Source organism: Tursiops truncatus, chromosome 2 (genome assembly GCF_011762595.2).
Source record: "Tursiops truncatus isolate mTurTru1 chromosome 2, mTurTru1.mat.Y, whole genome shotgun sequence".
Taxonomy (NCBI): domain Eukaryota; kingdom Metazoa; phylum Chordata; class Mammalia; order Artiodactyla; family Delphinidae; genus Tursiops; species Tursiops truncatus.
In genome coordinates, this window is record NC_047035.1 from 142,798,671 (window position 1) to 142,812,062 (window position 13,392).

Consider the following 13,392-nt stretch of genomic DNA (forward strand, 5'->3'; position numbering starts at 1 on the left):
ATTTCTGGGCTAGTGTCAGGCATCGGTAATTGCTAAAGTTCTCCAGCTGGATCCAGTGCACAGCCAAGGGCAGGAACCGCCGCCCTAACTCCTACTGCACGTGAAGGGCAAATGCCTGTCTCCTCAAAGAGGCTCAAGCCACATTGGCTTGAAGCCGCATCTATTTGCAACGCCATTTACATAACCCGTGACTTACTTTCCGCCTCTGGGTATACAGTCGTCACTCGGTATCCCTGGGGATTGGTTCCAGGGCCCCCGAGGATACCAAAATCCTAGGATGCTCAAATTCCTTAATGTGGCTTCCGAATCTGCGGGTTCCATAGCCGCAGATTCAACCAACCGCAGATCATAAACATAATACTACGCATTCAGCGGTTGGTTGAAGCCACGGATGCGAAACCGCAGATACGGAGGGCCGACGGTATTTAAAAGCAAACCAGCCTTAGCCCTCACCTTTACTTCCGGGGCTGGGCGTCTCTTCATCCCATTACAACACCTTACACATCATAGGTGCTCCGTACTCGACAAAGAAGGAGTAGACGGACAAACACATGGAAGGATATATATGTATTTTGTCTGATGACGTGAATGCCACAACTAATGTACTGGTTTCAAAGATAAAGTAGAAATAAGGAGATTCTGCAATATGAAAATCATTACAAAATAATGGAGGTCAAATAGAGGTCTTCAGTCCACCCCCGCAAGCTAGAAGGAGACACAAAAATACAAGGGGGAAAATGTTCAACTCTAAAGTAAGGCCACAGTCCACAGCTACCCATTTTTGATTTCTTAGTACATTGTACAGAGTCGGGGGAAAGAGAATTCAGCAAAGTTCCGACAGCTTCATTACACAGACATAGCTTTAAAAATAACGAGTTTTTTACAGTCCTTATAGAAGCTGCTGCTGTAGGGTCTAAATAAAGGAAGCTGAGTCTTCAGAATTTGGTCATCAACAAAGGAATACCATCTGTCACTTTCAAAGACCATTTCTGCGCTGTGGCCCAAGGCAAGGTTTTTTGTTTGCTTGTTTTTTCCTGTGTCCTAGACCTCCACCGTTAATTCAATAATCCGAATACAGCCTTTGTTTTAATACAAAGTTCAGAGAGTTCTGTGCCTTCCTTAAGAATCGCTTGAGGCATGACCGAAATAGATTTCCTGTAAAGTTACATCGGACGAGTGCACGCATGCGCGCCAGGTGCGTTCCTGGTCCCCGGCTCCGCCACGTGCTCCAGGACTCGGGTGTCCTCCGCCGGCGGTTTAGGCAGGTCCAACATGGTGGACGAGTCCTTCCTGGGATTCCCAGTCACCAACATCCAATGGTTCTTTGGCTTTTCAACTCTGTGTGAATCCAGATATGTGTGTGCAGCGACCTCTGCTTCCTTTCCAAAATAGGTACTGGGGCAAGAAAGAATTAACACTGGTTGGAAATGGAATTACAACCTTCAGTAAGCTGTTAAGTTCATCTCAAAGCACCTAATTCAACAGACTGCTAAGTAAAGCTCTTGGGGGGGGGGGGGTCTCTAAAACACTATGTGTTTGCCAACAAGACTCAGCCTACTTGGGCAAGGACCAGGTATATAGGATCCCATTATAGCTAAAGTCCTCTGTGGGGAAGGACCTGTATAATAGAAGGGGCTCTAATAGGAGTTTTCACACCTTCAAAGTTCTATGTGGCGATATTTCGTCATCAAAGGACATTTTCTGTGCGTGGCCATCCTCTTTAAATTGAACTTCTTTGCCTATATTCACAGCCCCTGCCCTCTGGCATGGCATTTTCTTGTACCCTGCTATACAATACCTTAAGAAAAGATGCCGGTGGGCCACCAGTCCCCGATTCGTGTGGCAGTGATTGATAAGAATTTTTGCATTTGCCTTTAAAGATAAAGAGAGTATGTTATTTGAATTATGAATTAAGGCCTCCAGTTTCCTAAAAGCAAAAATTTGGAAATATAGTATATATTCATTTATTTATATACATATATATATATAGAGAGAGAGAGAGAGAGAATAATCTAGAAGCCAAACCATAATAGATTAATAAATACATGATTATAGATACACATATGATGAAACATTATACAATCATTTAAAGTCATATTGGAGAAGATCTTTGACAACTTGAAATATGGTCAGTAGTGTTAAGTGGAAAAAATAAGAATATTCCTGATGCCCTATTTTTTTTTAATTAAAACTAAATTAAAAAAACATATACATGGAAAAAGAAATGATAACAGTGGCTTTCTCTAGAAGATGGAACTACTGGTAATCATATTATTTTTTGTACTTTTCTGACTTTCCATAAGCGAACACATATTGTTTATAATCAGAAAATAAAAGACATATTATTTCAAAATCCTGACTCAGGTAAGCTAAAAGCAGTGTGAGATGGGGAAGAGCAGCCCCTGACATCCGGGAACTGGCCTGGCAGCCAGGGCTCTGCCTTAGTGGTCTCCTGTGAAATATAATCAACTTCACACAGTGCCCACATCAGACACGGCCACGCTGTGACCACGATGGGTCAAGCCAAAAAGAAGACCACTTTGTGATCATGTCTGAACACAGCAAAAACACGAGCATTGTCCAAGCCACAAAATACCAAATGTCCTCCTCTCCTAGAGAATAGGAGTGATTACTGCTCCCTTACTCATGACGGCTTTGGTCGTGCTCCGGCCTGCCCTCTATAGATAAGAGGTACTGAGACAGCCCTGCTTCCTGACAGATTCCAATCCAGGGCAAAGCCCCACTTCCTGAGACCCTCACTAAAATCTCCCAACCACAGCCCCAATTCTATAACTTGTCCTTTCTTTCTAATTATTTTATTTTATTTTAAAAACTTTTTATTTTATATTGGAGTATAGTTGATTAACAATGTTGTGTTAGTTTCAGGTGTACAACAAATGTATTCAGTTATACATATACATGTATCTCTTCTTTTTCAAATTCTTTTCCCATTTAGGTTGTTACATAATATTGAGCAGAGTTCCCTGTGCTACACAGTAGGTCCTTGTTAGTTATCCATTTAAAAGATAGCAGAGTGTGCGTGTCAATCCCAAACTCCCTAACTATCCCTTCCTCCCACCCTTACCCCTGGTAACCGTAAATTCGTTCTCTAAGTCTGTTCATTTGTATCATTTCTTTTCAGATTCCGCATATAAGCGATATCGTATTTCTTCCTCTGTCTGACTTACTTCACTCAGTATGAGAGTCTCTAGGCCCATCCATGTTGCTGCAAATGGCATTAATTCATTCTTTTCTATGGCTGAGTACTATTCCATTGTATTATATGTACCACATCTTCTTTATCCGCTCCTCTGTCCATGGACATTTAGGTTGCTTTCATGTCTTGGCTATTGTAAACAGTGCTGCTATGAACACTGGGGTGCATGTATCCTTTTGGACCATGTATACCAGCCTCTTACTGAGACGCCCCACGGTTTTCCGTGGTGCGCGTTCTCCATCACCGCAACAAGGAATGAAGCCGACTCGTGCAACCCCAGGTGCTCCTGATGGTCTCTGACTGGAGGGTATTGACATGTGGACAGCAGCTGGACAGGTATGAAATGTCCCATTCTGCAGATGTGTCTGAATGTGGCTCAGACACCTGCCTCGGGCTGCGGACTGAGTTAGCAACAGAGAAATGAGCTCCTGGTGCCTGAACTCCCCAACCTCTCTAACCTAATGACAGCAACAATAGAACAACCACCGTTAAATTAACAACAACGAATGCTTGGGAGTGCTGTCTGGACCAGGCACTTTTCTAATAAGCACTGTAAATGGACTAACCGCTTAATCCTCACAAAACCTCGTAAGTTAGGCATCGTCATCTATCCCCATTTTACAGACAATGAAGCTGAGATACTGACAGTTTAAATCATGGGAATGAGAGGCAATTCCAAGGAGAGCAAAGCTGGAAAAGACCAGTGGAAGAGAGGAAATCTGTCAAGCATGCATCATTGTGGACCACGTGTATATTCTCCGTGCTGGGAGACAGACCCTTGCAAACCTGGGTCCGCCTACAGAGCTCGGGAGAGAAGCCTACTGCGTCAGGTGGATTCAGAGTGCCTGGTAACTGGGGGGCCCTTCCTGGATGGCCAACTCTTTAAGTCCTTCCTGGCTGTAAATCCAGTAACTCTCCCAATAACCTCCAACGACTCCTTCTTCTCCGTCTGCTGGATGTCTCACAAGCAAGGAGCATGGCCTCTGGTCCTCAGAACAGCTCTGTGCCCACCAGACCTGCCTTCCCATCCAGAACTGTGCTCCTGTCCGCAGGGCCCAGGCTCCTGAGAAAATGTCCAGCAACGTGCTCACCTGTGTGTCGGCCCCACCCTGTCCTTCACTTCCCCCAGATTACCCAGTCTCTTTAGAAATGAGGACTTAACAGAGGCCTGAAAGAAAGCGGTGTCATCATCCTTACAGTCTCGCGGCAGTGGTTCTCAGCCTGATCTCAGGGGCAGAGCCCGGGCCTCGGTATCTTTATGAAGCTCTGTAGGCGATTCTGTGCGCCACCAGAGTCGAGAGACACCAAGGCGGGATGCTGCCACAGGGCAAAACAGTGCCTCCCACACTTGAGTTAGGAATGAAAAAGAGGGACTTCCTGGCGGTCCAGTGTTCAGACTCTGCTCTTCCCCTGCAGGTGGCACAGGTTCGATCCCTGGTCAGGGAGCTAAGATCCTGCGTGCTGCATGGTGCAGCCAAAAAAAGTGTTTTTTTTTTAATAAAAACAAATAAATAAATATTTTTTTAAAAAAAAGGAAGAAATGAAAAAGAGAGAGTGAAAATGTGTGAGGCGTATAAGGCGTCGGAGCCCTGACAAGCCTCCACTTCACACACAGGAGTAAATCGCACCCACTTCACAGCATCCACGCACACGTCTGCCTTCCCCAGGCTGCGCTCACCAGGACGGGGAAGCCTTCATATTCCAGGCGTAGCTGGGGGTCAGGGAAGGCCGCCTGCCAGCAGTTCAGGTAGGAGTCCTCATCCGTCAGGTACACCTCCTGGAGCCAAGACCTCTTAGACGACTTCATGAGGGTCCTGTGGTCGCTTGATAAATATAACTGAAAACGACAGCAAGCAGATGGACTACCTCACAACTACCCGAGAGGCTGGGCGGCCAGCGTGTTCAAAAGCAGTTTTCAAAAACCCTGTTCTTACGGATTGTACAAGAACACTCAACTTTCCTCTCCCTCAGAAAGGCCATCTCAGAGGCTGAGACCACCCGCCCTCACATCACCGGCCACTGCTTTCCCTTCCTTGGAATACCAAACCCAGCCTCCCTCTCCATCTCGTGCACTCCTCCTCTTTTTTTTTTTTTAACATCTTTATTGGAGTATAATTGCTTTACAATGGTGTGTTAGTTTCTGCTGTATAACAAAGTGAATCAGCTATACGTATACATATATCCCCATATCTCCTCCTCTTGCATCTCCCTCCCTCCCACCCTCCCTACCCCACCCCTCTAGGTGGTCACAAAACACTGAGCTGATCTCCCTGTGCTATGCGGCTGCTTCCCACTAGCTATCTGTTTTACAATTGGGAGTGTATATATGTCCATGCCACTCTCTCACTTCGTCCCAGCTTCCCCTTCCCCCTCCCCGTGTCCTCAAGTCCATTCTCTATGTCTTCGTCTTTATTCCTGTCCTGCCCCTACATTCTTCAGAACCTTTTTTTTTTTTTAGATTCCATATATATGTGTTAGGATACGGTATTTGTTTTTCTCTTTCTGACTTACTTCACTCTGTATGACAGACTCTAGGTCCATCCACTTCACTACAAATAATTCAATTTCGTTCCTTTTTATGGCTGAGTAATATTCCATTGTATATATGTGCCACATCTTCTTTATCCATTCATCTGTCGATGGACACTTAGGTTGCTTCCATGTCTTGGCTAAATAGAGCTGCAATGAACATTGTGGTACATGACTCTTTTTGAAATATGGTTTTCTCAGGGTTTATGCCCAGTAGTGGGATTGCTGGGTCGTATGGTAGTCCTACTTTCAGTTTTTTAAGGAACCTCCATACTCTTCTCCATAGTGGCTATACCAATTTACATTCCCACCAACAGTGCAGGAGGGTTCCCTTTTCTCCACACCCTCTCCAGCATTTATTGTTTGTAGACTTTTTGATGATGGCCATTCTGACCAGTGTGAGGTGATACCTCATTGTAGTTTTGATTTGCATTTCTCTAATGATTAGTGATGTTGAGTGTCTTTTCATGTGTTTGTTGGCAATCTGTATATCTTCTTTGGAGAAATGTCTATTTAGGTCTTCTGCCCATTTTTGGATTGGGTTGTTTGTTTTTTTGATATTGAGCTGTACGAGCTACTTGTATATTTTGGAGATTTATCCTTTGTCTGTTGCTTCGTTTGCAAATATTTTCTCCCATTCTGACTCCTCCTCTTTTTCAGGACATCAGGCCTGGAGCAATATTTTATTCATTATAAATAATGTTGCATGAAACTTATTGCATGAAGTGAAGTGCTCTTAAAACCAATACCAGCACAGCTGATATTCATACGTGAGCCTCCAAGGGGGCCTCGGCCCCTCTGGAATTGACGTCCACACTTGGAACTTACGTCAGCTCTCTGGTTGCCTATAACTTCGCCAAGGAGCACCCCATCTTGCTGAAAGGTCCATAATGTTAGTTCCTCGTTAGCCGTTTACCGATTCGCCTTCGCCCTGCACCTGGAGGTCGTTTCTGCATATCTTGATCGGTTTTCATTAAACACCTTTTCTATACAAAGCTATGTCATGAAGCGCTCTGGGAAAGGCAGACATGAGGTACTGCCCTCAAGAAGCTTTCCAGCTAACAGGAGGGATGACTAAGCATAGAAATTGGAAACATCTGTAAGGTATGGCATCCAGCAGGGATGCAAAGAGCTACAGGAGGGGAGAGATGGGAACACATGCTCTCCCAGGGGCTCAGGAAAGACTCCGAGGAGGAGGTGATGTGGTATCAGGGAGCCCGAGAGGATGAGCGTGGACAGGCAGGGTAGGGACATATTACAGCGGGCTTCAAATGCCACAGTGAACAGCAGCACTTCATGCAGAGGGCAATGGGGGCACCGCTACTGACTTTTCAATGGAGGTGCAAGGCGAGCAAAGCTGAGCTTTTAAAGGATTGACCTGACAGCACGCTGCCAGTACGAGATGACGTCAGGATAGACTAAAGGGACGAAGCTATGGGGGCGTGGACTGAGGTACCGGCACTGGGAGTGCAAAGACGGGCCGAACTGCACTGTGAAGGAAGAGCCATGGGACCTGACAATAGCTGGAGCTGGATGTGGGTGGGAAAGGAAGATGGGTGCAAGATACACTGTGGCTTTGGCCCGGCTGATGGGGCGGATGACAATGCCATTCAGACCAAACAGAAAATAATGTCTATCTCAACCACAAACGTTGCCTCGTTCATATAAAGAAAAACAATAAGAAAATCAGGAACAAAAATCAGGCCTCTACAAGGCCACCATCAACAGGATTTTCATAAATACCCTGAAAGAGCTTGCTAATTCAAAGACAAGAAACAGAAATAAGAGGTATAAGAATTTGAGAAGAGAGAAAATTGTCATCATTTGAAGATGAGCTGACTGTCTACCTGGAAGTCCTAAGAGAATCAACCTGAATTCGTAAGAGTAAGTGATTTCATCCAAGGTGAGTATAAAAATCAATGTCTATCTTCGATTTTTGCTGCAACTGTCAAAAGGACCTACCTTCAATAGCTTCCAAAATAGGAGATACCAAGGAATAACCTTGACGAGATCAGTGTCAGATCCATGTGAAGGAAAGCACAAAACTTTACGGAGAGATAGAAAAGAATAATTGAAGAAACAGAGAGACATCTCAGAAGGACAAATATTGTAAAGCTACTAAAAATGTGAGCTTGCTTAATTTTACAATGCCAATCAAAATACCAAGTGATTTCCCCCCCCACAGGGGCAGAGGCACTTAAAAAAATTATTACTACATTTGACTGAAAGATTAATTCCTAACATAATTCAGACAAAGAAGTGTAATGATAAAGAACTAGTCCTACAAGTCATCAGAGTGACCTGGAATAAAAATAAACAACTCCAGTTCAAAGGATCCAAACAGAAAGGCACGTATAATAATTTAATGCGTGCAGCATGTGGCAGTGAAGAAAGGAATAATTATTCAAGAAATAACACAGATATGACTGACTAGTCATTTGGGGGAAATTTAGATGTTCACCTCAAGGCCTCTATCAAAATAAATCCCAAGTGGATGAAAGAATAAACTTAAGCAACAGTTCAAGTTTAGACATCTAAAAATTAATACAAGTTATTCTTTTTATCATATCTTTGGAGCAGACTTCAAAGGCTCTGAGCAATGGAAGGAATTACAGAGAAAAGCACTGATAGATTTTACTTAAAAATAGATGAGAACAACTACAATTTAAAAGCCAAGTTAACAAATGAGAGGAAATACTAGCAACAAACGTGGCAAACTTTTATAATCTGTGGAAGAGGAGATATTTAAGCCCAAGTCAACAAACAGGCAAAGAACAGATGATTTAGGGGAAAAAGAAGGAGAGCAGAGATGGAAGGGAGGGGTGGGAAAAGAAGGTAAATAAAAAGAAAGAGAGAAACAAAAGAAGAAAAGAAAAAAAATAATATCTAAAGGTTGTAATGCTTGTAATTTTCCCTATATTTTAAGATTTTCCCTTTATAAAATAAGCTAAAAGGTTAGTAGGGCTACTCTCTGGATGAGAGAGTGATGATTGACTTCCTCTTTCAACAACTGGGTATTTCCTCTAAGTTTCACATTTAAAATCAGGCTGCAGCTTACCGTCCATGGCGCGTCAGAATTTATCTGCCAGCATTGATTTCTTGGAAGTATGAAAATAATAAAGATGCTGCTGGTGATGACGATGCCACATCATACAATAACGGAATCTTTGATTCAGTGAAAAACGTTATATATGATACCAGCTCTCCCCCTTAGTAGCCAAGTGACTTGGAGCGAAGTCACTTAACTGGCTGTGCCTCGGTTTCCCCATCAGTAAAACAGTCCCTACTTTAAAGACTTGTTGGGGGGAATACATGAGTTAACATATGTGAAGCTCTTAAACACGTAGTAAGGAAATAATCTCCATTTTATAGAAAGACTCAAAAAGGTTAAATAACTTACCCAAAGTCCCAGCCCTTAGGTATGCATCTCAGCTGGAATTCAAATCCATATGTATCTGGTTCTATTACACTGCCTGATTCCCAAGGTAGAGGTAAAGATCAAAGACTTGTGCTCCCCGATTTATGCAAATGTGTTAGCATTGGTGACATTAAACAGCTGTCAGAATATTACATAATCTGATCATTTAACTTACAAGTGGAGGTGGTATCAATTTTTGCTTTTTACCAGCTGCATTGCAAAGAGGGTTTTTTTTCCCCCTTACTCTTTAGCTTTTAAGGATGTATTTTTGTAATTCGTGAGGTTAGAAGGAAAGAACTGGCCCCAGAATGCCTTGGAAAAGCTGCAGGCTGACACCATAATGAGGCCAGAGGTGGAGCCCATGCCCATAGAGTTCTCTGTCCACTTCAGTAAGTAGCCATTAGCCCACATGGAAACAAAAATGACTGGTCCAAAGTAGACGTGCAGTATTACGACTTACCATTCTGTCTGCAAATCCTCCTGCTATCCCGAGGCGAAAGTTCTGCCCGTATCTAAGGAACTGACCAATGACCTCTCCAGCTGCACTGTCAGTGGAGAATTAATATAATGTAAATTCTCCGTATTAGGATCATTCTCCAGCTCTATTTTTTGTGTATGCACTTTGGTTTATAATTTTCTTAGTAATGTCTATTCATGTACCATAACTGAAATAAGTCACTTACCAAAAGGTCTTTTCTTTTGGCCTCCAAGTCTTGCTAGCACCTTACTCACTGTCTTCCAACACACTCGGAACACACAGTGTTCCCACTTTGTGAGCCTAGGGTGGACTGAGAAAGTCATACTGTCCTACGCTAATGAATTGGTCCAAGTCCACTGACATCTTTTTTTAATTGAAGTACAATTGATATATAATCTTATATTTAGTTTTAAGTGTATACATCATGATTTGATATTTATACACGTTAGGAGTTGATCACAATAAATCTACTTAGCATCTGTTGCCATTTAAAATTATTATGATATTACTGACTATATTCCCTATTCTATATATGACATCTCCATACACTGACAACTTTAGAGAGAAGCAAGGTAACAAATTTGTAGACATTTAATACACTCTTCCCTCTTAATCTTCCAGGAAACAGAAACTGTGATCAATTTTTAGCTGTTTTAACATAAATTATGTGTAGTCAAAAACTCTAAAGACTTAAAGGACTAGTTATATCCCAGTCATATAAACTTGCTATCATAGTTTAGTAACAAACTGAAAGCAATGACTTTTAATTGTAATGATGTATCTATTCTCTAAGGATTTAAATGCTCAATTCCAAAATCTCAAGTACATTTTTAGTGGACAATTAATTTTAAAACAGCAAATCCCCGTGGACTGCTACCTTGCATTTAACTATATATTTCTGATGTAGAAATAACAGAGTAGCATTAAAAACAATGAAAGCACTCAAATGAGCTCAAAGCCTCATGAAATGTTATTAGGAAAACCCACTTGGCTTCTGGGCAGAGTCTGAATTTAATTCCCTGGATGCAATACTTTTGAATTAAGCATTTTGAATTGAATTCAAATTATCCATTATCCTGATGTGAACTGAAATCAAATTACCCATTATCCTGATGTTTAAGGTAACAGGATTGTCAAGGCCCCTTGACAATCATTCTCAAGATACGAAAGCAAGATGAGAATCACAGAGAATATTCACATAACCTTTGCCTCCAATCAGCACTGCTCTAAGCCCAGGGCATCCTTACACTGCAAGTGAAAACAGATATTTATGATGAAAATGAGTCTAAAATTAAAGTATCTTTACCACAAAACAGTGAAAGTGTTTCTGCCAACCGGGATCTTGGTTTGAGCTGCGCTCAGGCCGCAGGGCACCTCTAATGCGTCCCTCAGATGGGCTTTAATTTCATCTGGAGTCATACACAAGCTCAGGTCCCCGCCCAGAAACAGATCAGCTTCTGTCTCAGGGTGGTCAGGATTCACGAGCATCACTTTGTCGCCATAGCGAACGTATCCGTCTTCAGATATCGAGAGCTGCATCTACAATTTAAATAGGAGTTTTTCAGATAAACCACGCGATTCCTTCACAGCCAGCGCCGAGGCCACTGCAGATGTACCCTATTTTAAGAAGGGATTGACTTGAATTTCCTGAAATCTTTCTTCTTCCTTTTCCTGCCACCAATCTGTCCCAATGTACCAAATCAACGCCCCTGATAATCCCAAACGAAGTAAAATAAAGCTGATGAAAAATTTCATGGGTTGATTCCATTATTAATTTATTCAACATTCCTAGAAACCTTCCTGAGCACCAACTAAAGGGCATTTTAGGCGTGCATGTATCAATCTCCTCATTTCTTAATTTGGAAAATGCAGGTGAACAAAATTAACAGCAAACTTATCATGTTTCTAAGATCTTAGGGAATTTTAAACGTTGTGGTTATCTAAAGGGAAGAATTGGTATTTTCCAAATGACAACTCACTTATGGAATTTCTGCTTGCTTAACATATTCTCACATTTAATTTGACAGACTTTTGAAAACAACGCTTGAATTTAAAATTACCGGTCTCAGAAGATTCTCTTTCAGTCTTCTGTTTCTCTGTATGAGAAGTTGTCCCTTGTCCTTCTTTGCTAAGAAGTCTTTCATGAGCTCCTGGTTAAAGAGAAAAATGAATGAAACCCAAAGGGTCAGCAATAGTCCTGAATAATAGAGATACTGAGAGCTTTTAGGTCCAAAGCACGACAAGCTGTGAAAGCAAACTTTGAGAACGTAAAAAGAAATGCGAGCATGATGGGAATGGGGGACTTTTTTTAGCATTACTTTATTTTTTATTTCATTGTGGAATGTTTACAAAAATGAGAAAGACACAAAAAAGAAACATCACCTATAATTACTCCAACCAGTGACAATGATGAGTAACATTTGGAGGTCATATATCCCCTCCTACTGAGGTCTCTGCGAGTTGTATGATGATGGACACCGAAAGTGTCTCCCCACCCAACTAGTTCCATAAAAGGATGGCCCAGGGTCTTGTTAAGACCGCCATAGGACAATTCAGGGCAATGAGTATGAGGTCAGTAAAAGGGATGCTACGGGGACACTCAGGAGGGGATGTGGGACAAGGTGGGGGATGGGGGCAGTATTTCTGCTTACAGTCTACCTGCTCACCTGGACCGCAGCTTCGGAGACTGTAAGTCTCTGCGGAACACAGGGAATTTCGTGGGGCTCTAGACTAAGGGAGAGACACAGGCAGGAGCCTTGAGAGTTTGGGAGGCCAAGAGACGCGTGTAAAGAGTAGAAGGGCGTGAGACCTGCGGGTCAGCCAGTGAGATTCTTAGGGCGTTCAGAGGGAGTTGGGATTTTAGGGACATTGGGTGTGTGCTGGGTGCGAAAGGAGGCTTGGGATGCTCTAAGTAGGGGCCCGAACTTAGGCCAGGCGGGTGAGTCCCCGGGCAGTGGGCGGGCCGTGCCCGGCCACTGCCTCCGTACCTCCTCCAGGTAGACGTCCTCGTTCCAGTTGCCCATCCGGACTCCTGGACCGTACAGGTTCTGAGCCATTCTCCCCTGCTCTCCCACAAACAAGCTTCCGGGGCACAGCGCCTGTGTTGGCCTCCCCGTCGCCATGACGACCCGGCCCCCTGCGATTGGCCAAGGTCCGGGACCCTGCTAGCCAATAAGTGACGACACACGGGTTGCGCTGGGCTCTGGTGCGGCCCCATCCCAGGGGCTGTCACCGCCCCACCTCCGCCCCCCCACCCTGCGCCTCACTTCCCCTCTTAGGTTTTTCTCGAGTTTAATTGCAAAGCAGGCAAGAGAAAAAACTCGAGCCTACAGACCTCACTGTCCTAAATGCCCGCTACAGAGAAATTTTTAACTTTTTTTTTCTTTTAGAATCTAAACGAAAATTGCTTTTAAGTAGAGTATCCCTTGCTTTGGGGGGCAGCAAAGAGGAGCTTTGAAATGGAAGCATAGCTTGCTTGCAGCCTACTTTTATTATCAGCCAGCAGCCATTTCATCCTAATCATAATACAAGCTCAATGTAGAAATCTGGAAACCAAAATAATATAGAAAGAAGGTGGAAGAGAAAATTACTCAAAATTTTCACTGCCTCCGAAGTAAGAAATATGTCATGCCAGTCTATTTGTGTTTATATGCTTCTGAGGCGGTTCTTATTTCCACAGACTTTACAGCATTCCTCCTGCCTCCCCCAGATACCAAGTGCAAGGACAAGCCTATGATTTGCAAGAAGTCT

General features: G+C 43.2%; 1 protein-coding gene across 1 annotated transcript; it reads right to left on the reverse strand.

Annotated features, from left to right (window-relative positions):
• Positions 1-559: 559 nt before the first annotated feature.
• Positions 560-12,743, reverse strand: CFAP161 (cilia and flagella associated protein 161). Its single transcript, XM_004323462.4, has 7 exons — positions 12,630-12,743; positions 11,703-11,792; positions 10,949-11,181; positions 9,625-9,709; positions 4,896-5,054; positions 1,799-1,872; positions 560-1,395 (listed from the first exon to the last, which is right to left on the reverse strand). Exons 1-7 carry the CDS (start codon positions 12,696-12,698, stop codon positions 1,164-1,166), a joined length of 942 nt encoding a protein of 313 aa, XP_004323510.2. The 5' UTR covers positions 12,699-12,743; the 3' UTR covers positions 560-1,163.
• Between the last annotated feature and the right edge of the window lie 649 nt (positions 12,744-13,392).

Coding starts and splice junctions, on each gene's coding strand:
- CFAP161 (XM_004323462.4), bottom strand. CDS start 12,698: ATGGCTCAGAACCTGTACGGTCCAGGAGTCCGGATGGGCAACTGGAAC. Junction 11,182..11,702: donor AAGAGAATCTTCTGAGACCG/GTAATTTTAAAT, acceptor TTTAAATTGTAG/ATGCAGCTCTCGATATCTGA. Junction 1,396..1,798: donor CACCGGCATCTTTTCTTAAG/GTATTGTATAGC, acceptor TTCTTGCCCCAG/TACCTATTTTGGAAAGGAAG.